Source organism: Strongylocentrotus purpuratus, unplaced genomic scaffold, assembly GCF_000002235.5.
Source record: "Strongylocentrotus purpuratus isolate Spur 01 unplaced genomic scaffold, Spur_5.0 spur5_scaffold_16, whole genome shotgun sequence".
Classification (NCBI taxonomy): Eukaryota; Metazoa; Echinodermata; class Echinoidea; order Camarodonta; family Strongylocentrotidae; genus Strongylocentrotus; species Strongylocentrotus purpuratus.
Genome location: NW_022145601.1, coordinates 27711806 through 27739781, shown reverse-complemented (window position 1 = coordinate 27739781; position 27976 = coordinate 27711806). Strand labels below are relative to the sequence as shown.

At 37.7% G+C, this 27976-nt stretch overlaps 1 protein-coding gene across 2 annotated transcripts; it reads right to left on the bottom strand.

The window, feature by feature from the left end:
• Positions 1 to 8: 8 nt before the first annotated feature.
• Positions 9 to 27265, bottom strand: LOC587954. Of its 2 annotated transcripts, none has more exons than XM_030987210.1 (17): positions 26296 to 27265; positions 24755 to 24840; positions 23706 to 23805; positions 22876 to 22944; positions 22136 to 22298; positions 20265 to 20341; positions 19859 to 19942; positions 17942 to 18012; positions 15415 to 15492; positions 12284 to 12344; positions 11590 to 11665; positions 10186 to 10385; positions 9419 to 9557; positions 6027 to 6100; positions 4351 to 4437; positions 3413 to 3547; positions 9 to 1392 (listed from the first exon to the last, which is right to left on the bottom strand). In XM_030987210.1, the coding sequence occupies exons 1-17, from the start codon at positions 27139 to 27141 to the stop codon at positions 1261 to 1263; spliced, it is 2478 nt and encodes an 825-aa protein (XP_030843070.1). In that variant the 5' UTR covers positions 27142 to 27265; the 3' UTR covers positions 9 to 1260. The 2 variants fall into 2 exon arrangements, with proteins under 2 accessions (XP_030843070.1, XP_030843071.1); XM_030987211.1 differs by having other exon boundaries at positions 23706 to 23802.
• Positions 27266 to 27976: the final 711 nt, after the last annotated feature.

Below are 27976 nucleotides of genomic sequence, written 5' to 3'. Positions count from 1 at the left end.
CCAAAACATAGATGATAGATTAATATTTATATCCAGTTACAACTGAATATAAGTGATTTAATTTAAACTGGAATATACACCTGATCACATCAGACTTTGATTTGGCTGAGAGATTAATCCACTTAAAAAAGAAATACAAAGAATAACAACTCAATTACATGTATTCTCGTTGCACTATGACTCCTAAGATAATGAAAACGAGGTTGACACATTGATGAAACAATTTTGCTATAGGTATACATTATAAGACTAATAATCTGATAGAATGTACATTGATATCATGCTACGGTGAAGTGTGACCATTCGATAGTGAGGTTTACTGAAGCTGATATATGTAATTAAAAGAGATAAGCATAATATTTATAGTATCCTTTTGTTGCAAAAATCCTTGTTAGAAAAGGTTATAAATAGGGTATGCCACTAGTGTTATATCAAGTGACAGCAGGCAATTACTGTTTCTGTTTTTTATTCTTTTGATATCGTCAGTGTTTAACTACATGTATAACCAAAAATGTAGTCTAAAATTAAATTTATCGGATAAATAATCGTGTAACATTCATGTGCAACGCCACGTACACCAAACTAAGTCGGCTTAGCAAGTAAGATCGAGGCTTTATTCAAATCAAGACATGAACCAAGTGAGTGTAAACTAACATTACAAGAACCCAATATTATTATTAATATTAACAATAAATATATAGATTTCGCATTTCATACAAAATAAATAATCTGTCATACTTGTATGTCATACATTGTCATAATTACATAGGAAATAGTAATAATAAAATTGATAACAGTTATGTACACATAGGGTCTATTATTTGGTCTACATTAGTAATATTTGCACTTTCTTAAATTTGGTAAGATCTAAAGAGAAAATTCAATAAAGTCCATATAATGTTATCGTGTCGTCCCAATGAATTTGACTTCATGATCGAGATCCGAATTCCCGATCTTCTTGTTTTACATGAGAGAAATATTTTATGTCTTTACTTATAATGACCATTACCACCATCCTGGTCATCATCGTCGTCACCCATGCAGGATCTTTTCTAATTACAAAGAAGTTAACAGGAGGAAAGTCTGTATTTAGGGATCCCAAATCTTGTCATGATCTATCAAGGAAGTCGACAAGATCTGGTCATCTTGTAAGACGTGTTGGTGTGACAGGAGCTGCATGTCTTAATGCATTCTTAAGATCTTGTCTGTCATGCATTCTCCTTCTTATACTCAACATATTTCATCTTTCATATATTGATATCATTTTGTGTAGAACTTCTTCATGTGCATTCTTGACAAAGTTGTTTCCATGGTTACGTTTCTATAGGCTTCCCATCTGAGCTGGTTCTCCAAACTGCGCTGAATTTCATCCTCTTTAGCAAACGGCATCATCTGAAGAAAAACATAATAACACAGGAGATTTGAGAATAATAATGATATTAAATATTGATAATGATAATACATGTTGTAGTATTAGTAGTAGTATGGTAGTACCAGAAGTATAATGATAATAATACTATTTATATTGATAATAACAATGATAAAAATGACAATAACTACAACAATAATAGTAATAAATACAAATAATAAAATTATCATAATGATAATAATAATACTAATACATTCTTTAAGCGCTTTACAGGCATATTGTTATGCCGGTCATTGGATTCAAGCTTTCCTGCCAATGTACTCCACTCCCTGGGAGCATTTATGTCGGGCGTCACTTATTCAGACGTTTACGTGGGGGGGGGGGGGGGGGTACTCAGATTTGGTTTGGAAGGGGGTGTGCCGCTCAAGCCTCGAAAGCCCTACCCAATTTCAAGGGTCACTATGGGGGATTTTTCTCTAAAGAAAGCCCATTTTTTACACAATTTTCAGGTGTTTGCCATCAAACACCCAAATGAATTCTAAAATTTTGAAAAAGCGGGGGGGGGGGGCAAAACGCATTTCCGCTCTCAAACGCCCCTCCCCCCGAAAAATTAGCAGTAAAGGAGTAAAATGGTTTGAAAATAATAAAACCTGATTTGAATCACATACAAATTATATTCCATTCAAAGAAAAGTAGAGTAAACAGGAATTAAATTTCCTAAACATTCTACACGCCCCTATACTTATCAATGAAGGATAATAGTGATACGCCCATATCGTGGAAATATTGTGCGAGGATAGGAAAGCGTGTGTGTTTTTTTTATTATAGGGGTGAGATGACGTAAGCCCCTGAACACTGGCGTACTGATACGAGTCAAACATGGTTTATTTCTAATTCGATACCAATGACTTACAAATGTTAAAATGACATGATTAACTGGGATATTTTTTCAATTTCTGTTGTAAAATATTTTTTTATGCGTTGGAAAATTACAAATTCCCCAATTTACAGTCAGGCAAAAAATATGCTTTTTTTAGAAGCCTGCACGTCAGGGCCTAAAAAAAAACGGCGGGTCTCGGGGACTCGAGCACCCCTCACTTTTTTTTAAAAGTATGTAAAAGATAAAAAGAAAGAAAGACAGAACGAAAGAACGAGTGATGTTCCAGTGTCACAAATGAGGTATCAAAATATGCTCATCTGACCGTAATGAAATGCTTACGGGGGCTCCGCCCCCTCGACTCCACCAAGGGCCCTAAGGCGGGCACCTGCAGGTTGCTCATCTGACCATAATTAAATGCCTAAAACCCCTGACATTCATGGGGTTCAGTCCCCTGGACCCCACGCCAATTATTGACCTGCCAGCTTGTCACAAATAGGTATCTAAATATGCTTATCTGACCGTTATTTAATGCTTAAACGACTTGAGCTTACGGACACACGCCAATTTATGCTCAGCTCGTTTCGCTCGCTATACTCTTCCTGATCGTTAATACCGTTATTATCGTTCCGCGGGGCCTGCATGTAACATGTAAGAGTGGTTGTGATGCAGATTTTTCTTCTGCCCCCAAACGTTTTTGCTCATTACGCCACTGCGCCTGAAAGGTGAGCCCCCTGGAATATTTGCCCCCCAATCCCAAACTGCCTCAGGCGCGCCTGTCCTCGCACCATCATATCTGCTCGGAATGTACATTCGATTTATCAATAACAACTATTCCTACAATACTATATAAGTTCCTGGAAAACTGTAACGATACAGCTTAACTTCATTTTATAATGGTAACCAACTTTAAGATTGAAATAAAGATGATATTTTTGTCGGTGGTATGATGATGAGGTTAGTTGTGGCGGTTAAGCTCATGTGAAGATAATGATCATGAAGGTGATAAGAGTGATGATGATGATGATGTTGAAAACAGGCCTACTGATTAAACGATGATGATGATGATGATGATTTAAGATTTTTAAATGGTGCCAATTTAATACCACATGGGTGTTTTGATGATATAATTCCCTTAACATGTCCAATGTTGGCAATGTACATACCGATATCTTGACCCTATGTAGCATATCATCGTTGGCGTGTTGAAGGAAGAAGTGTTTAGACATGACCATACACTCTGCTCCATTACTTATCAGGCTCAGGCTTGGTTGTTCACTGAACAGAACATCTACCAAACCCTGCAAACAAGTATACAAATAAAATTAAAGAAATTACAAAAGACGATCCTATAAGGGCTTTAGGGAATGAAAAACGTAACAATACAACAATTCTATAATTTTTATAAGAGTTTTCCAGAACAATTATGAAGCTATTCGTGATTTTTGAACTGCGTAATTCTTGCACTATATATATATTCACACTCAAAGTTTAGCGAACTCGCCGAAGTAAATGCTATCTTGAACTGCTTTCGGTCCTTTGGTGCTATAAAGGACTATCGGCTGATATTCATAACAAATTCTAACTTTAGATTGATACCCAAACTAAGTAGGTAGATAGCCTTCAATGTAAAAGGTCCTTAAGGTATTAAGCATTTAGTCGTTCTCGAAAAAGAATTTCTGATCAATTTTCTAATTTTGCATACATTGCATTAAAAAAGGGAAAACAATCCTAAAGTTTTGAATAACTGAATCGACAATTAATAGGGGATATCAGAATGTTCACTTAGAATGATGATAAGAATTATTTTGTACCAAGATTTTAATATAATAATTTAAAAATATAATCGTAGACCTTATAGTAACTAAGAATGTGCAGCCATTGCTAGAACCTACTTAATACTGCTAGGCCATTAGATTTTGGACTGATATTTTAAAGAGAGAACATGGCATCTGTTTTGTTAACGTTTTATTGAAATAATTGTCATACTGTGGAATAAAGATTCTACCAACAAAATAGCAATCATCATTCTTACGTTAAGTAGACATCTAAGAAACTTCCTGAAGTAGATCCAGGCCGGGACAGAACAAGATAATGTACTTACAAAGACTCCTCCTTTTTGCAATGTCTGGATACATACGAAGACAGGACGTGAATCGGTCGTAATATCTGAGCTCAGTCTAGTTGACTCCTATCAAACGTACCATGCGTCATCAAAAGAAAATATTACAAAATCGAGGCGTCATCAAAAGAAATATAACAACATCGAGACATATTATATGAGCTATAATAATAATGGATTGCGCTATTATCTACGTTAACGAAACCTGAAAAGGAAATTAGTGTATGCGCTAGTTTAATTCGACACAATGTTTACACTCATCATTTTACATTCACTTATTGTATAGACTTTCCCAAGGCGCATCAAATACCACATCAGTCGCTGGCGCAGTCCTACGTCAACAAAATGACGCCTCGTGCACGACAATCCTAATGATTACAGAATAGAGCAAAATGACGCCTCGTGCACGTCAAGCGCTACGATAAACCACGTGTGACAAAAATAAAATATAACAACGTAGACGTTCACGATTCAGTGCCGATCAATCAATATTTCTCTCAGATTAGATAATTAAAGCCTTGAAAAATATATTCCTCCGACGCAAAAGATATTTTTTTAGACTTTATAAACCAGCCTTAAATCCCAATTCACTATTTTTTTCACCCTGTACATAGAACAACTTGAAAAATTAAAGAGAGTGCTGGACACTGATGGCATTGATAATTTTAAATTTTCCCAATCTAATTTTTCCCAACTTAAATTATGGCATTATTGTATGGGGTAATTTACACAATCTTATCTTCATAGAATACTACTTCTACAAAAGAAAGCTATGCGTGTATCTGTAACACTTCCTGGAGATCCCATACTGATGTTTTGTTTATCGAAAATGATATGTTGAAGATAAATGATTTATATCGTAATAACCTCGATCAGTTTATGTACCAGTTAAATAATAATATGCTACCCTCAGTCTTTATTTATTATTCATCATAAATATAACTATACACAAATACCCCACGCGCCAATCTGACGAATTCCATCTGCCATTAAATGGAACTATACTCGCTAAATCCATATTTATGCAGGCCCAAAGCTTTGTATTATTCTCGATGTTAGCATCAAGAATGCCCCTAGTTTAAAATTCTTTTAAAATTCTGCGTGATTGTCAAGCGTCAGCTCTCCCTCACTAAATTTTATTTCACTCAATAATATATATAATATTTTCATTCATTTTGTACTGACATCCGTATTCCGGTCTGTCCGTGTTTTGTTGTGTGTGTTATAAGTAAGAGTCCTATCCTCTCTCGCTCCTTGTCTCCCTTTTCCCCTGTCCCTTTCACTCATTTTATCAGTGGCGGATCCAGGGGGGGGGGTGCGATTTTTCAAATTTCCGAGGGCCCAAAAAAATTAGTGCTCACTACCGCCACCCCCCCCCCCCCGCCCCCTGCACTGAGCGAATTCTCGGCCGACGCAATTTGCAAATTTTCGGGAGAAATTAAAAGAAAAAAAAATAGTGCTCACTACCCCCCCCCCCCCCCCCCCCCCCCCCCCCCCCCCCCTACTTACCGAATATCCAAATGTCCTATGTACAATGCAATTCCATGTACTTTATTTTATTTTGTTGGAAATGGAAATAAAACGAAACGAAATGGAAGCCATAATATTTGGGCAATTATCTTGAAGAATAGTTTCTGAAGGGCAAAACTATGACCTACCTTTCTTCGTAGAGCACGCTGATTAAGGTCATGGGCGAATGTTCGCTGTGGTCCATATCTCGGGATAACATCATCTAAACATAAAAACAAGTTGCTATTGATGGGTGTATCATGATTTATTTATCGGTCGATCTATGTTTGTATGTAAGTGATTATGTACGTTATGTATTTTTAAATAAATGATACGCATGCGCGTAAATCTGGAGCCTGCATATCGAGTATGGCTTGCCCTAATGGGGGGGGGGGGGCTAACTATCCAAAACGAATACAAAGAGTACTAACATATGCGAACCGTAGAGGGCTGAGATATGTTTCAATTCAGTTTAATATCTATAACCAGGCGCGGATTCAGGGGGGGGGGGGGCCGAGCGGGCCTTGGCCCCCCCCCCCCCCCCCCCCCGCAAAAAAAAAAAAAAAAAAAAAAAAAAAAGAGAAGAAAGGAAAAGAAGGGAAAGAGAAAGAAGAGAGAAAGGGAAAGAAAGAAAAGGAAGATGAAAAGAAAAGGGGGAAGAAGGAGATCGGGGAAGGCGAAGGGCCTTGCCTCCCAGGCTGTTGACCCCCCCCCCCCCCCAACCTCAATCAAAAAAATAAGAGAGAAGGAAGGAAAGGGAAAGAAAAAAGAAAAAGAGGAGATACTGGCGTACTGATAGGGGGGGGGCTTGGGGGAAATCAAATTCAAACGTGGTTTATTTCTAATTCCACAACGTTGGATTACAAATAATGCTGAAATGACATAATTTCCGAGATTTTTCCTCACTTTTTAGTAGATTCCTACATGTCAGGGCCCGAGGTACGGCGGGGATCGGCCCCCCCCCCCTACTTTTTTGAAAAAGTATATTAAGAGAAATAAAATAGAATGAGAGCAAGAAAGAAAGAATAGTTAACGGCGGGCCCTTAGATGCTCATCTGACGGTAATTTAATGCCTAAAACCCCTGATTTTTTGGGGCTCCGCCCCCTGGACCCTACGCCAAATAGTGACGTGCCAGTCTCATTTCATAATAAGGTATACAAAAAAATGCTCATCTGACCTTAATTAAACGCCTAAAACCCCTGAGCTTCCGGGGCCGGCTCCGCCGCCTCGACCCCCCCCCCCCCAGGGGCCCTAAGACTGGCCCCTGATTCAGACAAGGATTAAGAGTATAGAGAACGATACAACGCATCGTCTTCTTTCTCTAATAATATAATGAAACGTCAAAGCTTCGCGCAGGAGGGGAGGGGGGGGGGACTGAATTCAGACAAGGATTAAGAATCGAGAACGGTACAACGAATCGTCTTCTTTCTCTCATAATCTTATGAAACGTCAAAGCTTCCGCGCTTCGCGCGGGACGGGGGAACCTGAATTCAGACGAGGATTCAGAGGCGAGAACGATAATACGAATCTTTAATGATTTAATGAAACGTAAAAGCTTCCGCGCTTCGCGCTGGATGGAGGGGGAACTAAATTCCGATGAGGATTATTTTCGAGAACGGTACAACGAATCGTCTATTTTCTCTAATGATTTAATGAAACGTAAAAGCGTCCGCGCTTCGCGCGGGAGGAGGGGGTTGGGGGAGAATCTAAATTCAGACGAGGATTATTTTCGAAAACGGTACAACGAATCGTCTTCTTTCTCTAATGATTTAAAGCAATTTAAAAGCTTCCGCGCTTCGCACGGGAGGGGGGAACCTAAATTCAGACGAGGATTAAGAGTCGAGAACTCGACAACGAATCGTCTTCTTTCTCTAATAATTTAATAAATCGTAAAATTTTCCGCGCTTCGCGCGGGAAAGGGAAAACTAAATTCCGATGAGGATTAAGAGTCGAAAACGGTACAACGAATCGTCTTCTTTCTCTAATGATTTAAGGAAATTTAAAAGCTTCCGCGCTTCGCACGGGAGGGGGGAACCTAAATTCAGACGAGGATTAAGAGTCGAGAACTCGACAACGAATCGTCTTCTTTCTCTAATAATTTAATAAATCGTAAAATTTTCCGCGCTTCGCGTGGGAGGGGGAAAACTAAATTCAGACGAGAATTATTTGCGAGAATGGTACAACGAATTTTCTTTTTTCTCTAATAATTTAATGAAACGTCAAAGCTTCCGCGTTTCGCGGAGGAGGGAGGGGAAAATCGCCCCTCCCTGCACCGATCCCCCCCCCCGCATTACGTCACTGTTGGTCACCATTACGTACCAATATTTGGCTCGCAAAATTTCAAATTTGGACCCCCCCCCCTAAGAAATCCTGGATCCGCGCCTGTCTATAACCAGGTGTGTTTATTCTGTAAGCTTATAACTTTAATAATCTATTTGTTTAATGCATGTATATCGCATCATTCGAATCCTCTATTAGGTCAAGGAGTCATATCTAGCTCATTCCATTCGTACTATGTTCGATGCCGCCAGGAGAAAGTATGTCAGGCAAGATGTGCTTAACTGGATCTTCCTTGCGGATACGTAGACATGCGATTCCTTGGGCCCTAATCTGACATATAACATCATAAACATGATCATGAACAAATTCATTTTTTTATTTTCGTGAGCCGGATGTGATCGGAAAAGTGTCAAATAATTGTAGGTTTTAGGATTGTCAATTTTTTTTTTAAAACTCCTACTATAAAGGTAAGCACATTTCTTGACACAATTAGGCTTTTGTATTCATATTTCATCCCCTGTTCGATATTCCCTTGTTAGTTCAAATAAAAAGTGAAATATTAACGATATTTCTTTGTGAACAAAATCACTATACTCAAGCTTTCCAATGATACTTGGCGGCTTCGAACCTCGGACATGTAGATTATATGCTGCAACCTTAGACAACGGCAGCTGCTTGGATTGATTTGTTGCCAATTTGGACTCCAGCTCTTAAAACTACTTTATCAGGTTAACGAAGAATACGTAGTCTTTAAACATATGTTTTATCAACATAATGATATTATACAAATAATGAATGGTTATGGAAAAACATTCATTATTTGTTTTATACAACATCGAAGAAGATATAATAGAACGTTAATCAACAAATTATGCTTTACTCCTTATATTAAAGATAAATTAAAGTTGGAGTCAAGCCTTCTCGATTACATTCAGATTGCCTTCGCGTCAGATACACGCAGGGATACGGCAGAGAGGTACGCAGTCTGCATATATAACCAAAAATGCACGGCGAATATTACCAAAATCACGCCCGTGCAATAGAACATCTATTGAATATCATGTGACCAACAATCCTCCAATCAAATGACAAGGATCCACGTAGGTGTTGTATGAAATAGTTTAATTGTGTATTCTTTTTCTACAAGACTAAAACATGTGGAACTTCTTTATTCATGAGTGACTTCACATCACGTGATATTCCTAAAATAGTGTTTTTTCTTCTTTCTTTCAAGAGTTACATAGTGAGCGATTATCATACCTTCGTCTTTCCTCTCAACTTCAATCAACGGATACAACAAACTCTCCTTCATGTCGTTGAGGGCGCCACCTTCTTCCAGCTCTTCCATCCATCTCTCCTCTCTCTTTTGCTCTTCGATATTGTCCGTCCCATCTTCACCCTATAGAAAGGGGAAAAAAGAGGTGTTGAGACTGTCTATCTCAAAATGAGTTTTGACACCGATTGTAAATGGAGAGAGCCTATTTCCACTGGAGAAAAAATAACATATATTTCTAGTTTTATGAAATTAAATTATGCCTATAAAGCTAGTTCCTATACGTGTAACATGTATTATATGGTCACGGGAGGCGGTACTTAGCCTACAAAACAATGTCTACATGGCCTCTTGCGCTATTAAAGTCGCGTTTTTAAAACAAATCTAAGGCTCGCATTTTACTAAAAATTAAACCCGATTATAATTTTTTATAATTTTGTTCAAAATCGGGTTTAACAACGGAAGGTATTCTGCAATCTTTGTTTTCCTTGTGATCACGTGATCACAGACCAAAGGTGGGATTTAACTGGATTCGTAGAATATGGACCTTTGAGCCAGTGCAAGTAAATTTTTAGCCCACCATGGCTCAAAGTGTATTCACGATTTGCCTTTGATTTTGGAAGTTGCGATTAATTGCGGCTTTCAAGCAAAAGTTCAGACAGGGATAGATAGAGAGACCGTGTAACACGTTGCCGAAGAGGGAACCGGAGTCGGTAAGTTTCTTTTTATTAAAATATGACATGAGTGTACTCACAGCAAGAATGGTGGTACTCCTATTCCTGTTTGGTGCAAGTCCTTCCGTCAGCTCCTCGTTCATCATGAGATAGGGTAGATCCATTCCTCGATTATACAGTGATTCCCTCTGCGCACGCGCGGCAATCATCCGGCGATTCGTGAATGAACGTTCTCGATCCAATAGGAGTTGCTTGTGCCTTGATGACGTCGCTCTCTCATCTAAATATACGAGAGAGAGAGAGAGAGAGAGAGAGAAATGAAATTCACATCAACCAGATTATTCTATACATAGAAACCTCGAAACTATCATAATATGTATATGGCTTTCTTTGACAATGGTGTCCAGTTTCATGTACTGTAATAGCATCCCCTACTCTCTTATTGAATTATTTATTTATTTATTACAGTTGATAACAAAAAGTGGAGGGTAGTCCGATTCAGTTAAAAGAAACTGCTTTCAAACGGAGCCCTCTTAGAAACATTAATACAATAAATAAGTTTTTTGTCTGCCTTAATACAAAAACACCACTTATTCCAAATGAAATGAACTCGGTAATATATTTTTTTTCTCTTTGCTTTTCTTTTGTTTTTCTTCCCAAGCGCATAGCGGCGCTATTATCATAATGATGATTATTATTGTTATCATCATCATTATTATTATTATCATTTTAATTCATTATTGTGTTTTGAAAGTCTTTGCCTCTTTTTCCCCTTTAATTGTTCTCTCAAATAATTTAGAAAAAGCATATTATAGATGAGGGAAGATCTTTTGATCGGGGGTTTTGTTTTGGAAATGTGATATTCCAACCACTTTGGATGGATATTTCATAATAACCAAAAATCACCCCTAAAATAAACAACAACATAATACAGGGCAATGGCCATTCCTGACCCAAGTTTGGTTGGAATAGTATAGAGGGTTACTAGTCAGGAGAGAGTCTTGAGGTCAAATACTTTTAACCTATTAACGTAAAATGATCTAAGTTTGGTCACATTAGGACTAACGGTCACTAGTCACTAGTCACTAGTCACCAAGTTATTTGTCACTAGTCACCAAGTTATTTGTCACTAGTCTTGCAGGTAAATTAAATCATTAGTGAGGGATAGCAGACGGGAGGACGCCATTCAGATCCTACAGTCTCGATCACACCTTCAGTGGGGAGGGGGGGGGGGCAAAGGAATAATCAAGTAAAAGTGATATCAAACAAATACAATTTTTGTATCCTCGAGATAGACCGCCTCATCAATTTCCCTTGGTATTGTAAATTAGTTTAGATTTAGATTTAATATCGTGAAAGGAATTTAACAACAAAAAATCATCCATTTCAGTTCATACAGTAAAATGACATACCTATTTATAGTGGTTTAAGAACAAATGGAAACGGAGAAAGAAAAGCACTGAGCAAAATGAAAAAAACCTAACCTTTACTTGATTCCCGCTTCTTAGGATAGAGTTCGGGTTCGACGTTCTTTAGTTGCTTCAGCACAGAACAGCTTCCCTAGTAAAACAAATGTAATGTAAGAAGAATAATAGAAGACCCAACTAAACGGTATTTATGTTTCTGATTGTTTAGGCCTAGTAATCATTACGCACACCATTTAGATTCAAGTACAATTTCAACACTATTAAGGATTCCTGTATCGTTATATTCAGAATTTTTAATATTTTGCTACTTTTGTGAATTATTTAATCCTTAATTTCCGATAACTCTTAGTGAGGTTAACCTTACAGAAGAATTTCCTCGCTTTAGTAATGGATGTGATGAATAGATGAAAATTACGATAACTAAGAAGCTGTATGAAAATTAACAGTCATCGTATAGTATACATAATATGCATTGACACACCAATCACTTAGGGCCTATATCCATTCAGTTGACAGTTTAGTATTGGTTATCGTAGGGTGTATTCGAGTAATATCTTTATAGTTCGTAAAGATTTATAGCAATCGCATAGGACCATGGATATAGAATTAGATGTCAGGTCACATCAGTCGATATGAAATATATTCTAAAACAACACAATAGTCGCCCCTAACTATAATAAGGAATATCATGATTGAAATTAGTAGAGTGATTGTATGATGGATAGAAACACATATTAATTCAATTTCCTACCGATTTGACGACATAGATCCATTCAGACAACTTGCTATCTCTTACGAGGACCGTGTCTTTCCTGTAATGTAAATCATCATATATAAAAATGCATGTACTACTAGACATCATTACACTAAACAAAATCACCATCAATGTACAGGGAACATGGATTCTTACATTATGGTACAAGTACAAACAGCAATAAAAGACAAATATGTAACATTCAAGAACATATGATATCATCACATATAAAACTTACAATTGGACCAGCTGATGCAATGACTTAAACAATCATATAGTAATAGTACAACAGATCAAATACAGCAAAATCAAGTAATTAGGAGCTCCTTCTTGGAGGGCAGCATAAGCATGTACATGCTCGTACGCTCGACCCCTTGAGGTTGTTGTACAGGGGAATTACACAAGATGTCTGCTTATTTCTCTGGTCATTCCTTCAATGAGTCCCAATCACCCTTGAAGATGTTGTACAGGGGAATTACACAAGATGTCTGCTTATTTCTTTGGGCATTCCTTCAATGAGTCCCGATCACCCTTGAGGTTGTTGAACAGGGGAATTACACAAGATGTCTGCTTATTTCTCTGGTCATTCCTTCAATGAGTCCCAATCACCCTTGAGGATGTTGTACAGGGGAATTACACAAGATGTCTGCTTATTTCTTTGGGCATTCATTCAATGAGTCCCGATCACCCTTGAGGTTGTTGAACAGGGGAATTACACAAGATGTCTGCTTATTTCTCTGGGCATTCCTTCAATGAGTCCCAATCACACTTGAGGTTGTTGAACAGGGGAATTACACGAGATGTCCGCTTATTTCTTTGGGCATTCCTTCAATGAGTCCCGATCACCCTTGAGGTTGTTGAACAGGGGAATTACACGAGATGTCTGCTTATTTCTTTGGGCATTCCTTCATGAGTCTCAATCCCCCTTGAGGTTGTTGTACAAGGGAATTACACAATGTCTGCTTATTTCTCTGGGCATTCCTTCAATGAGTCCCAATCAACCTTGAGGTTGTTGTACAGGGGAATTACACAATGTCTGCTTATTTCTCTGGGCATTCCTTCAATGAGTCCCGATCACCCTTGAGGTTGTTGAACAGGGGAATTACACAAGATGTCTGCTTATTTCTCTGGTCATTCCTTCAATGAGTCCCAATCACCCTTGAGGATGTTGTACAGGGGAATTACACAAGATGTCTGCTTATTTCTTTGGGCATTCCTTCAATGAGTCCCGATCACCCTTGAGGTTGTTGAACAGGGGAATTACACAAGATGTCTGCTTATTTCTCTGGGCATTCCTTCAATGAGTCCCGATCACCCTTGAGGTTGTTGTACAGGGGAATTACACAAGATGTCTGCTTATTTCTCTGGTCATTCCTTCAATGAGTCCCAATCACCCTTGAGGATGTTGTACAGGGGAATTACACGAGATGTCCGCTTATTTCTTTGGGCATTCCTTCAATGAGTCCCGATCACCCTTGAGGTTGTTGAACAGGGGAATTACACGAGATGTCTGCTTATTTCTTTGGGCATTCCTTCATGAGTCTCAATCCCCCTTGAGGTTGTTGTACAGGGGAATTACACAATGTCTGCTTATTTCTCTGGGCATTCCTTCAATGAGTCCCAATCAACCTTGAGGTTGTTGTACAGGGGAATTACACAATGTCTGCTTATTTCTCTGGGCATTCCTTCAATGAGTCCCAATCACCCTTGAGGTTGTTGAACAGGGGAATTACACAAGATGTCTGCTTATTTCTTTGGGCATTCCTTCAATGAGTCCCGATCACCCTTGAGGTTGTTGTATAGGGGAATTTCACAAGATGTCTGCTTATTTCTCTGGGCATTCCTTCAATGAGTTCCAATCCCCGTTAGAGGGGGGGGGGGGGTTGCGACACCCCCATCTATCTGGATATTGTCGGTAAAATTGCGCTGCCGTCGGGAAAAATGAGAAAACAGGGATGGAAAAAAGAGAGGGAAAGAAAAAGAAAAGAAAAAAAGGAAAGGAAAAGAAAGGAAAGGGTAAAGAAGAAAGAAAGAGAAAAAAAGGAAAAGAGAAAAGAGGGCCAAAAAGGGAAAAGAAAAGAAAGGAAAAGAATGAAAAGAAAGAAAAGAAAGAAAAGGAGAAAAGTAAAAAAAAAAAAAAAAAAAAAAAAAAAGAGAGAAAAATGAAACAAATGAAACGGGGGATAAAAAGAGGAGAGAGAGAGAGAGATAAAGAGAGAGAGAGAGAGAGAGAGAGGGGGGGGGTAAGAGCACGAGAGAGAGGAGCAAGAAAGGTACGCATAGATATTTTGCCGTGTCGGGTCAGCTGTTTCGGTATTTTCGCTCGGTCCTCGTGTACTATATCAATGCAGAAGTTTTCACTCGGTGAGATGTATAATGTCGGTCGTCCAGCGAAATATTGTTTCTTACGAACTGTGACTTTCCATCCGCTGTGACGACTTCGAGAAAGACTACAACTATAAATACTTCAACATTAAATAAAAAGCTTAATTTTTAAGAATCCAATTTATCCAAATTAATATATTTAAAAAAGTAAATCTAGTTTAAAAGGAAAGAATCCTAACAGAAGAGGCGTAAATATTCACTCCTGAATGATAGACGCCTATAAACCTAAACCTCGAAGTTTCACCAGCAATCATGAAAAGTATTGTCAATTGTCATTGTCAACCTAACTATAATATCAGCAAAAAAAAAGATGGGTTCAAAAATCGCCCCATCGAGCTTCGCCCTTTCCGATTGCGCCACACCGAAAAATTGAAGTACAGGTTGCACATTTATGTATGTAGCAACGATGCTGACTAGGTCTTGTCTTGACGAAATAAACCGTGTATTTATGAGGTCAAGAAAAGAGACCATGTGCGCATGCGCAGGTATAGAAAATTTCGTAGGAAAATTAGCCCCCGGCCCCGGGTTTATATGTTTTAATTTATTGGCACGTTGGCATTAATGTATTTGTCGGTAATTGATGGCTAGTTTCGTCGGTAATCGGTGGCCTCTACACCCCCCCCCCCCCACGAAAAAAGATCTAGCGACGCCCCTGCATGTGTGCAGTCTACGATATTACATTTGTTCATGTATATCTCGCAATATGTTATTGTCACACGTTAAACATTGTTTAAAAATCATACCTGAAGAAGTTGAAGACGCATTTCTTTGGATTGTTTTCGATTTTATTCAGCGGCCATTCCTTCAAGAACTCAACACTCCTTCGGAGAAAACAAAAATATGAAATAGGTAAGGCTAAGCGCAACTTGTCATCATTATTAAAATGCAGAGGTGTCGTGGTATACTGAGAGGTTCATTCACTTGACTATCAACCCAAGGGTTGAGGCAAGGGTTGAGGCAAGGGTAGTCCAGAATCGGGCCGGTTCTTTATATTCCCTACACACTTGATTCAAACCAGAATCGGGCCGGTTCTTTATATTCCCTACACACTTGATTCAAACCAGAATCGGGCCGGTTCTTTATATTCCCTACACACTTGATTCAAACCGCCGAAGATGGCGGTATCAACGAACTCATAATTATGCTCCTGAGAACCTTTTCGCCTGGTGTCCTAATTTAATGATCACGCCATCTTCGGCTGGTAGCAAGGAAGTAGGGGGAGGTAGCGTGTGGACGTGGTGGAGTTCAAAATTAAATAGGCCAGATTCTGGAATAAGGCAAGGGCGGCGGAGCGTCTTTCAAAAAGGGGAACACCAACAAAAAAACACTTTATAAACAAGAGAAACGCTTTCGGCGGTCTCGCATGCATTACGCAATTCGACATGATGAAAATTTGAGGTTGGGATATTATTTATAGGCAGGGTGGCCCATTAGCAGCCCCCCCCCCCTAAAAAAAAAAAATACAAAAAAAAGAATTCTTTGTATATAATCAGCATTTTGAAGTGAGTATTGGCTAAGAATCATCAGAAAAATTATTTATTATAATTTGTACCAAGATTTATAACTTTAATGGAATATGAACAAATATTAAAAATAGATTTATTAATTCTCATATTAAGTTGTGAAAACATAATCCAAGTCTACTGACCTAAAATGACCTTGGACCTGGAACTTGTGACCTGGAATTTGCGCCATATGATTTGTGATACTTGATAAACTTGATAACCCTTGTGAACAAGTTACATGGAATTTGAACAACCGCTTTTGAAATAATGCTAAAAATTCAAAATCTTGAGGTTGATACCACAACAAAGTCTAAGTTTGCAGACCTTAAATTACATTTGACCTTGACTTTGTTACCTAAAAGACTAATCAAATGATTTATGATACTTGATAACCCCTATGTTCAAGTTTCATGGAATAGGAATCTATACTTTCAAAATGATGATAACAATTCAAAATTGTAACCTTTCGTTAAGTTTTGATGTCGATGCTACAACATAGTCTAAGTCTAAGGTTCGAGTCCCGCCGCCACACTAATGTCCTTTGGCAAGACATTGATCTACATTTGCCACACTCAACCCAAGCGAGGTAAATGGGTACCTGGTAGGAATTTATTCCTTGAAACGCAGCGCGCGTAACAGATGCACTGCTAAAGCCAGGTAGAGCGCTTAGAGACTTCTGATAAAGTAAGTGTAAGGCGCTATATAAGCAAGGATAATTATTATTATTATAAATCTATCGTTTCGGGGAAGATGATAGTGATACAATCATGTTGTCAAAGTTATGGTAATCATGTCTCTTTTTAACACGAATGACATTTGGTCAATATTGTAAGTGCAGTTACTACATGAAGCTTTTTCGATTTTTTGAAACTAGATGTGGTAGGGCGCACTATGGGAAATATAGGTAAAAGAGGGCACTTAGCAGAGGGCAATTTCTAGTATGAGAAAAAAATGGGCTCTTATAAGAAGTAAGAAGGACACTTATTAGAATTGAAAAGGGCACCTGTAAGAAAAGGAGGGAGGTTTTATTTGAAAAGAAAAGGAGCACTTGTCAAAGTAAAAGGGGCACCTATGAGATTTGAATAGAGGCACTTATCCGAAGTGTAAAAGGGCACTTATGAGATGGAGGAAAGGAAATGGCTCTTCTTAGACAGAAAGAGGGGTTCCTAATCTGAAGTGAACGCGGCACATCTCCTAAGTAAAAGGGGCACTTTAGGGTTACTTGACAGGGTTTGGGGGCACTGTTCCCCTGCTCCCCTTGTAGCGCCGCCTCTTGGTTGAGGGTTCAAATCCCAGCCCGGCACTAAGTCATTTGACAAGACATTAATCTAAATTGCCACTCTCCACCCAGTTGTAAATGGGTCCCAGGCTTTTGCTTGGTTATTAATTGCAGTGCCCTCATGAAGAATTGCATTTATGCGATGAGGCTTCCCTAGGTAAACTAGTATTACGTTGACAACGGTTTCCTTTGGTTCCACAGCGAACTTAATTTCTCCTTACAAAAAGGGCCTAGCATACTTCTTGAGTGTGATATTCTTTGGTATATAGCCACACAATTTAAAAAATGGGAACAGAGATACTAGAGTTTTGTTTAATGGTATGTGAAAGAAAAAGAGACGTGTTAAATGAAATTAGGCTATACCACATGCACATTTTCCTTTTCCGTGCAATCTGCAACAGGTCACTTATTATCACCATGAATATGCTGATAATGTAGAAGTAAGGATTTTATCATTTACAATTATGTTTTGGTAGTCATGCATACCTCATAAATGTCGCTGTTCCCGGATCTTGAAGCATCTTACTGTTTCCAGACATCACGATATTAGTAAAATCCTGTTCAACAAGTCAAAAATCAACTAACATAACATTATATGTTTGAATCTTTAAACGAAAATCCAACCTTATTAGACAACTACTCTAAAGGAAAGCATGAAGTTCTGCGGATCACAGTTATTTGGTTAACTTTTTCCATACCGGGGCAGCTCGACCGGATGCAACTGCTATTGCAATATTTATATATGCTCGCTATTGATTTTATCTCAATTTTTGTTTGTTATATTGTTGTATTTATGTGACTTGATTTGCCAAATAAAATAATAATAATAAAAGCAGAAAAAGCAGAAAAGCAGCCTGTCAAAAAGTTTGAATGAAATCGGGCAAAAATAAAAAAATTATTATTTTTTTTTTTTTTTTTATCACTATACGCATAATAGTTAATACGTATATGGGCACTTCAAATCGGCTGAATCGGTAATGAATCGTGACGTAGTGCTGGACATTTATTTAAACGCACAAAATGACTAAAATGTCAATTTAAAAAAATGTATGAGTCAGGAGAATCTTCTTTTTAGAGGACCTATAACTATAAGCAATGCATAATATATTTTGAGTAGGAAGAAGGCGCCAGCGAGAAAAAAAAAGAAATTAATAATATTTTTGTACACGGCAAAAATGTAATTATTTAGAAATTAGTCCACCATCTGTAAAAGCTCTTAACGAGGTTGTAATTCCAGGGAAATTCCACCTGGTATTTAGTTGGGTTCAAAATAGACAGAGAAATAGGTAAAGCAGATAATAAACTTTGAGCAAATCCGATGAAACATAAGAAAGATATTATGTAAATCAATGAAACACAGAATGACAACTAGGTGACGTATCCTTCGGGGTCCTGTCCCGTTCGGTCATTCTGAAAATTTGATATTCTTTTCTTTTTATTGATAAAGGAATATAATTGTTTCTTCTATATTTGAATGGAATAAGCTAAGAGAACAATTGTTTCAACAAAGTTGTAATGTGTAAATAGCTCAGCCGAAAAATAAACTGTGTTTATATTCTGTGATATTAACGTGACTTATTCACATAATTGCGACTTAGTCAATACTTTTCTATTGGCATCACAGTTGAACTAGGTTACTGATACATGATTGTTTTGCAAACGAGTATTCGTTTGTTCCACGTCTATTATTGCTGTATTATATCTTTCTGAATTTACCTTGGAACTCTATTTTAAAGGCAGCCTGTACTAGTTTGGCTAGGAGGGACTAGACCACCTGGGTGGTGGTCACTGACAAGTGGCTATCTCATCAACTCAGCTCTCAATCAACATAAGAAAAAGAGGATCATGGAGGACCAATGGTCACCGATTAGGCATTGTTTTCTATATAGAGGGAGCAAGTAGCTTTAAGTAGTACAGTGGGGGCTGTAAGTGTTCTGTATAAACGTTATGCTATTTGATGTAAATATGTTCATGTTTATTCAGGGCCCCATGGAGAATAATATACTTATTGGTGAATGGGCTACCCAGACAAAAGATTTGAAATAAATAAATACAATGATTATGTGCAATGATTATTTCGAGGGTGTATGTGTGATTGAAATTCAATTTTAGAGAAAAAATAAATTTATGAATATTTAGCGAGAGGGCCTCGTAAGATAACATCACAGAGTTGCCAGTTTGTATTTAATCGATTGCAACTTGATAAATTCATACTTTTCTGATTTCTAATGCGAATTTGTTCAAACTTTCACTGATGGGTTTTTCTGATATTCTGCATCGATTAAAGCGAAAAGGTGGAACTCCTTTTTTAAGTGTCCTAATGGTAATAATTCTAGATGATAATTTGTCCTGGGATGGAAGTCCAGTAGATATTTTCCTGTATAATGAAAATAATTTACTTACCTCTACAGAAATGACGAACATCTCGACATTCTCCCTAGTGGTAACTGTTGATGTACGCTTGCTTTGATTCAGAATAGCTAATTCCTGCAAATAGACGAAAACATCGGAATTATACTTTCAAACAATATGTGTAAACTTGTATGTTTTTTGTGCCGGAATGTTAGATTCTTTATTAATGTTGTGGAGAAGGGAATGACGGATACGAGATTTTATTCAAGCTATTACTGTGTTCCAAGACTGTGAAATAATATAACAGTTATTTATTTTCCTTTTCAGAACAATCTTACAAATGTACATTGTATAAACAGTATCTCAAACAGATATTGATATTTCAAGAATTCGAGATTTTGTAGCACTTATGTCTAAATTTCGATAAATATTTAGATTCGATTTGTACGAAACTCACCCCGAAACTGTCACCTCGTAGTAAGATGGCCAATATCTTAGGTTTGACTTCCCCGGGCGTGGGTACACTCACCAGAGCTGAAGGGAACAATTATATCTACACTGATGATTGTTTTATCATATTTACCAGTTAATTAATTTGTTACAAGTGACTTTATAACACGTTTAAAAACGTGCGTAAATATAATGTACATTTTTATTGATCGTGCTTTCAAAACTTGTGATACTTATATGGTTAATAAGATGAGAATTAATAAAAGGAATCAGAGAGGATGAATGAGACAATTGCAGGTTCAAAAGCTATTTTTAAAGCATTATGCTCAATTTGTATCAAAATAAGGGAACCCCGGTCCCATCGCTCTATAATGCTTGTGCTCTATTATATTCATATTGCATTACATCATATAAATCATATGATATAAAATCATAAGTTTTATCAAATATCATATCATGTCCTGAAATCAAATCATATAACAGATCACATCATATCATAGCACATCATATTTTATCAGAGCATACCATAGCATAGTACACTGTCGCTCATAAAGGTGGAATATTTTAGTTTTACCCCAATTTATGGAATTATTTTAAAAATTATTCAAAAATAATAGATATAGATAATAGTATACATGCTTAGATTCTATTGAATAATAACTTGCCAATGTGTGTTTTGCGGAACTGCTAAGCATGTGTATGCTACTATGCTTATTAACTAGGGGACCTACGCTCTCAAGTCATAAATGACAGTAATGAGGATTAATGCCCTACAAATGGCACTAATATAGCACATCGACACGGTTTTAATCCTGGGGCCTCACAGTTACGAGGCCATTGTTTTGTCTCTGAACCATGACTGTACGCAGCGGGGGCTAGGGTAGGGGCAGTTTCCATAAATTAAAAAAAATGCACAAAATGCAATAAATTTTCAATAATTTATTGCATTTTACCCCGGTCCCCAACATAAACAAATCCTCTGGTCTGCCATGCATTATGACTCAAGCATGGGCACACAGAATTTTTTTATGTCAGGCACCGGGGTTAAATGCAATAAATTATTGAAAATTTATTGCATTTTCTGTGTTTTTTTAATTTATGGAAACTGCCCCCTACCTTAGCCCCCGCTGCGTACAGTCATGGTTCAGTGACAAAGCAATGACCTCGTAACTGTGAGGCCCCAGGATCGAAACCGTGTCGATGTGCTATATTAGTGCCCTTTTGTGGGGCATTAATACTCATTACTGTCATTTATGACTTGAGGGCATAGGTCCCCTAGTTGATAAGCATAGTAGCATACACATGCTTTAGCAGTCACGCAAAATACACATTGGCAAGTTATTATTCAATAAAATCTGAGATGTATACTATTATCTAGATCTATTATTTTTTAATTATTTTTAAAATAATTCCATAAATTGGAATAAAAAAAAATATTCCACCTTTATGAGCGACAGTGGCTCTCGGGGACGTTAAATCCTGCTTTCACCCCTCGGCACGCCTTGGGGTGATAGCAGGATGTAACGTCCCATTGAGCCTATAAAAACAACTATCCCTCTCATAGCAGTCATTATATCTATAATATCATATGATATATCGAATATCCAACATCGATATCATATACAATTAAATATCATCTCATCACATCTCATATCATACCATATATCATATTATGATACCCATGTAAATTACCCATATATATATATATATATAAAACTGCGAGAATTCAGAACCTGAAGAAGGCCTCACAAGCCGAAAGCTCGCAATATAATGGTAAAGTACAGCTACGTCTCACTTTCCTAGACCATTTTCTTCACGCATATATAATGTTTCGAACTTCATTTATACACAATAATGTTGTTTGCCATGTCAACTTACCCGAACCGGATAGAATGAAGTAGAATGCATCAGGCATATGACCCTCTCTTACTATGACTCTATTAGGTCCATATGATTCATACCAGCCTACTCGAGCTATACTCCGTTGCATTGACGCCGGGTATTCCCCTAAAGCTGACATCTCGCGTAGTGTTGTCTCTATCTAAAAAGGAAATTCATGTATTTTATTATTATTGTTATTTGGGGGTGGAGGAGTGTTGTCGAACCAACCAACAAAAATAAATGGTTCTTGAATCCACTTTTGCGATTTGTGGAAATACGATGACGTTAATTGTTTCACTGAGATGAGTGTGTCATCACCCCACGGGTCGAGTGCCCCCCCCCCCCCCCCCCCCCCCCACTCAGAGGTCGGAATGGCCGCATGCGTGTTACCAAAATGTCCGGTAAAGGGGTACTTTTCGTGCGACAAAGTCCGGCCCGAGAATTGTAAAAAAAAGGGGTGTATTTGACTCTTCACCCGGAGATTTCTTTAAAAAGGGGGTGTTTTTCTTCTCATCTCTTTGGACTCCTGAGAAATTATTCCGAATTTAGGGGAGTACATTGAGCATTTTTCCTGATTTAGGGGGGTCTCCAAGGCAGGAAAAGCCCGCGAAAGGGGGGTTCGGAAATGTTGGCAGTCCTCAGATAGGGGGTGCTTTCAAAAAGAGGGTACGAGCATATGCGTACCCTAAATAACACTGAGTGGGGGGGGGGGGTCGAGTGATACCATTTATACTTACATGTTGTATATCATGTTCGCTTCGGGTAGACTTCTGTAAAATGCGTTTAGTTTCTGACATCAGCTGCCACTAATATAGAAGGAACAAAGTCGGGATTTGAAATCATACCTAGATAGTCCATTAACCTAATGGCTCTGTTCTTCAATGGAGCACTGATAAGTGCCCCCTTCACTTCCGATAAATGCCCCTATGAAAATCTAGTCCGTACCTCTTTTTTTCAACTAATGCACATTTACTATTGTGAGCGCCCTTTTTCATTCCCGTAAGATGATAAGTGCCCCTTTTCATATCTGATAATTTCCCTTTTAACAATGATACGTGCCCCTTTTCCTTTATAATAAGGGCCTTATCCCATTTTCACCTCTTATAAATGCCCCTTCCACAATCAGATCGGGCACCTTTTCCGTCGACAAATGCACATTTCCTATTTTCATAAGTGCCTTTTTTCATCACTGGTGAGTGGAGTCTTTTTAAAGGTGTAAAAAGTGCCCCATTTTCACCTCTGATAACTACTCTTTGTATTTTGACACGAGCTACTTTTCTTTTCTGATAAGTGTCCCCTTTACCTCTCGTCATTAAACGCACCTCAATCGCATTTATTGATGATATACTTATGTTACTTATTAAAGGCATTTTCAGTCTTCCGTTATGAGAATGTGCTTAAAACACCAACAAAACAAAAATTGATGACGTCACACTTCACCACTCCCCTGCGCAAGAGTGGCAAATGTATATAAATACCAACTGGCATTAGTCCTGTTCCGGGGCCCGAACCACGGATCTTCGCATCTCCAGTGAATCACTGGTCGAGAGAATATCTAATAACTGACCTTCTTCTTTGCTTTGTAGTCTGTGACGTCAAACATTAGGTCTGTTCTCTGCCTGGTGGAGACTAGCTTGGCAAACGATATATCGACTTCCTCTGTCCTGCTAGTATTAAACATAAAGGTTATGAAGGTTGTTCGGACGGTGGTGGTCTTAATATACTATACGGTTTCACAATTTACTAGTACAAATATATATATATATATATATATATATATAATATCTAAAACACCTCATAAGAGTTTGAATAATTATATTGATATACCTGAATACTAATTATTGTTTAAACATGTTTAAAGTAAAGATTGGCCACTTATGTCTTTTAGTTTGTTTGGGAAAGGTTAATTGCTGCCAAGTAAGCTCTTAACCAATTGGCATTTTCTTTTCATGTATGACGTCAAGTACATCTGGTAACAACAATCAATTTCCTATACATAGTAAATATAATATCCATTTTCAAAAACGAAAATATTTCTCTTTTCACGAATTGGTATTAGGTCTAGTAATACTTTGAATATCCCCATAACACAAACAGTTGACATTATATCTTGGCACAATATTCAAAGACTTGTCGTTGTTGTCGTTGTTTTTCATAACCACAAAGTTATACAAGATGAGGTCACAATGCGAGTACACGAAGAAATTTTAATAACCCAAAACCTGCTACATCATATCAGGCTAAGTCACATGCAGTAATAAGAACATTAATGTATGCGTAAGGAATCCGATGAAATAGTGTTATTTTCAATTATTTTCTCCATGTTCGTTATGCATATCCCAAGGAAGCAAGTATGAACAATAAATACCAAGGATTACTTGTTTAACTCTGTTGTGTAACTGCGTGTTTGAAGGCGTAGATTAATCACGTTGATAGTCATGTTGTCTAAGTATGATAAGACGAACGTGGATAATGTTGACGTGTTTCTAGACAATTTCCTACATAGTTTAGGGAATCTCATGAGACAAATGAAACATATATCTAAAAACCGTGTTGTTCTCTCATAATGGCTCAAATTCATATCTTATTCAAATTGGCTTAAAGGAGAAATGTTACCCTCTCTCGACGAAATGAACCTCACAGATACGTCTGATTACCACAACAAGACGGGCTACAACCCTGAACAGTCTGGAGAGACGAAACTGTAGGGGTAGATAGACACAAAACAAAAACTTGGTATCAATGATTGTAATACTGTTTAGGAAAATTTAACTCAACTTCCTCGAGGACTTTTTCTTTTCGAACCCGATTTGTTTTTTCCTTTTTATACTTTTTATATCATATTTACTCAGCCCCCCGCGTTTTCGCTAAGTATATACCTTGTGTTCACATCTTTTACACAGACTCGACTTTCATTTTCAGTTTTTATTCATTTAATGTACAATGATGATAAGCACAAAATATATACTTGGCTTTTACCGCATAGGCATAGTATGAATTTTGATTACAACGTAACAAATTTAATTTAATATTAGGTAGTTGTTCATATTGTGAAATAAGTGTACCATGTGTTCATGATGTGTTTCTTCCAAATATAACCTGAAATTTTATCAGAAGAAAAGAGAAAAATAAGTTAACAGATAAAATAGATGAATAGAATGTAGAATATAATTGAAAAATGAAATTCAATTTCCCCCATGTCTCGTCCTTTTATTCACTCAACAAAAAAGTAAGTCTAATGCATATATATATATATATATATATATATATATATATATATATTGATCATCAAGTAATGTAAGCAAAATTGTATTACCAGCATTTTGAGTGGCTATTTTTGACCCGATTGATAATGATTTCATAATGGAATCCTGGTGTTTCTTGCAGTTAATGCTCGACCAAAAATGTGCATTTTGCCTTCCATGATGCAATACAGGGTGGTCAAAGCTTCCGCTAACTTACTAGTTGAGTGTAGATTCCGCTTTGCGCGGGAGGGGAGTAACTAAATTCAGACAAGGATTAAGAGGCGAGAACGGTACAACGAATCGCCTTTTTTCTCCAATAATTAAATGAAACGTCAAAGCTTTCGTGCTTCGCGCGGGAGGGAGGGAAACTGAAATCAGACAAGGATTAAGAGGCGAGAACGGTACAACGAATCTTCTTCTTTGTCTAATAATAAATTTAATGAAACATAGTCATTCCGCGCTTCGCGCGGGAGGGGGGAAACTGAACTCAGACAAGGATTAAGAGGCGAGAACGGTACAACGAATCGTCTTCTTTCTCTAATAATTTAATGAAACGTAGTCAAAGCTTCCGCGCTTCTCGTGTGAGGGGGATGGGGGTGGGGAAACTGAATTCAGACAAGGATAAAGAGGCGAGACGGTAAAACGAATCGTCTTCTTTCTCTAATAAATTAATGAAACGTCAAAGCCCGTAGGGAGCGCGCTACGCGTGCTTACTACCGCCCCCTAAAATAAAATCCTAGCTACGCGCTTGACTTAAGTCAGTCCCGTTTCTAGTTGCAAATTCGCTTCTACATTAAAAGACCCCCCCCCCCCCCCTTAGAAGACAAAAAGATTTATTTCGTATATTTTGACAGTAAGTGATTTGTCTTGCCTTCAAAGATGTTACAGGATATGTCCGTCGTGATTACAAACCTTTCGTTCTTCTCGTAGTATTTTGAGTTTTTTTCGTTTGAAGGCTACTGTAGCACCGATCACAGTTGATAGATGATTATGGAAACCACCATTTTCTTTGTCCTTATCCAACTCGGATGAGCTTTTCCTGATACGACGAGCCTTCATCTTGGTTTCGACGACTTCTGCGACTCTTGGTGTCGTGGCGTCACTGACTAGCTTCAGAATCAATCGCGATTTCACAACTTGCTGCCATGTTGAAGTTTTGCTGGAAGTAGTATTTTCCGCGATAAAATCCATCTGTTCGGTTTGCTCAGGGTTTTGCTTGGAATCACTATCATTTTCTGTTCGTAAAATGAAAGGTTTACAGTGCTTCCGATCTAAAGATGGTATCAAGTGCTTTCCATTTTGGACAAATTTTGCATCTCTAGGTCGTCGAGTGTCTCCTGAAGTGCCATGCTGATTTTCAGTAAACTTAAATGACATTGTATCACGTCTTCTTTGAAAGTTTGGCCTGTCTCCTCTCAAATTATCTTGATCGAAAATAGAATCACTGTTTCTTTCTTTTTTCCAATTTCGTCTTTCTTTACTGCTGGAATCCGTCACTATTTGAGCGAGGAAAGTAGAGTATTTTCCCACCATTGTCTCGTCATTTCCTCTAGCGAGTATTTTGGGCACCATCCTCGTTTCTTTGTCACAGGACAGGGAATGATGTGTCTTTAACGCTGATGAGTAGGTCGGGTTACGCAAGGATTCGCTTTGCCTCTTCCCCAATATCTTCTTCTTGTTCTTATTTTTTCCATCTAATATTTCGAGAGTGGATAAGATACTCTTAATTCGATTTTCACTTTCGATTTCAGTAGCCATTATTCATTTTAAGGGTTATTGCAACCGGAGCAATGACAGTTTGACTGGTTTACTATTTTAGCCATATGCTACGACTCTTCTCTCTCGTCAAAAACTACATCACTAGTATTAGAACTACAGGGCAAAAAAAGTATGGCCCTTAAATATAGTTCTCATAAAATAGAAATTCCAAGTATAAACTTGACTGAAATCATGTGCGACCATGAAAGTACCATTTTCGGAATCCTTTTTCTTTAGAACTTTGTAAACGCATTCCACTATATTTCCAGTTCTCCTATTCGTTTTCCGCACAAGTTACTCCATACACACCAGGACATTATACTCTTACACATTGTTAGCTCAGCTCACAACTGGAGTAATAATGACATGTTTGTATCTTTAAGAAAAACGAGAAAAGAAGTCTCAAAACTATCCTCTTAGCGAACAGATTAAGTTGCACGTTGTTTTATTGATGTCTCCTCCTTGCTCGTAACATGTTCTCTAAATCGAATGAAAGCTATGATATCAGCTGTTTCTATTAACTGAATATCCAATAACCGATGTATTTTTAGGGGGGATTAGTAAGTGGTTATCATTTGACCTTTAGAAGCTAACGTATACCGAGATAAACTAGCACAGGTTAATTTGATTTAGGGTTTAAGTTGTCAAATATAAACAGAGACGGGATTTTAGCGATAACAATTTTGTCGTAATTCATTAAGATGCCAAAATTAGTTATCGTTACATATTACGTAATAGTGTAGCAATGATAATTGTTCCACTGAGTATGCAACATTCATGTGATTTGCACTACACTCGAGATGTCGTAGTCGAGTGGTTTAAGCACTCGGCTTGA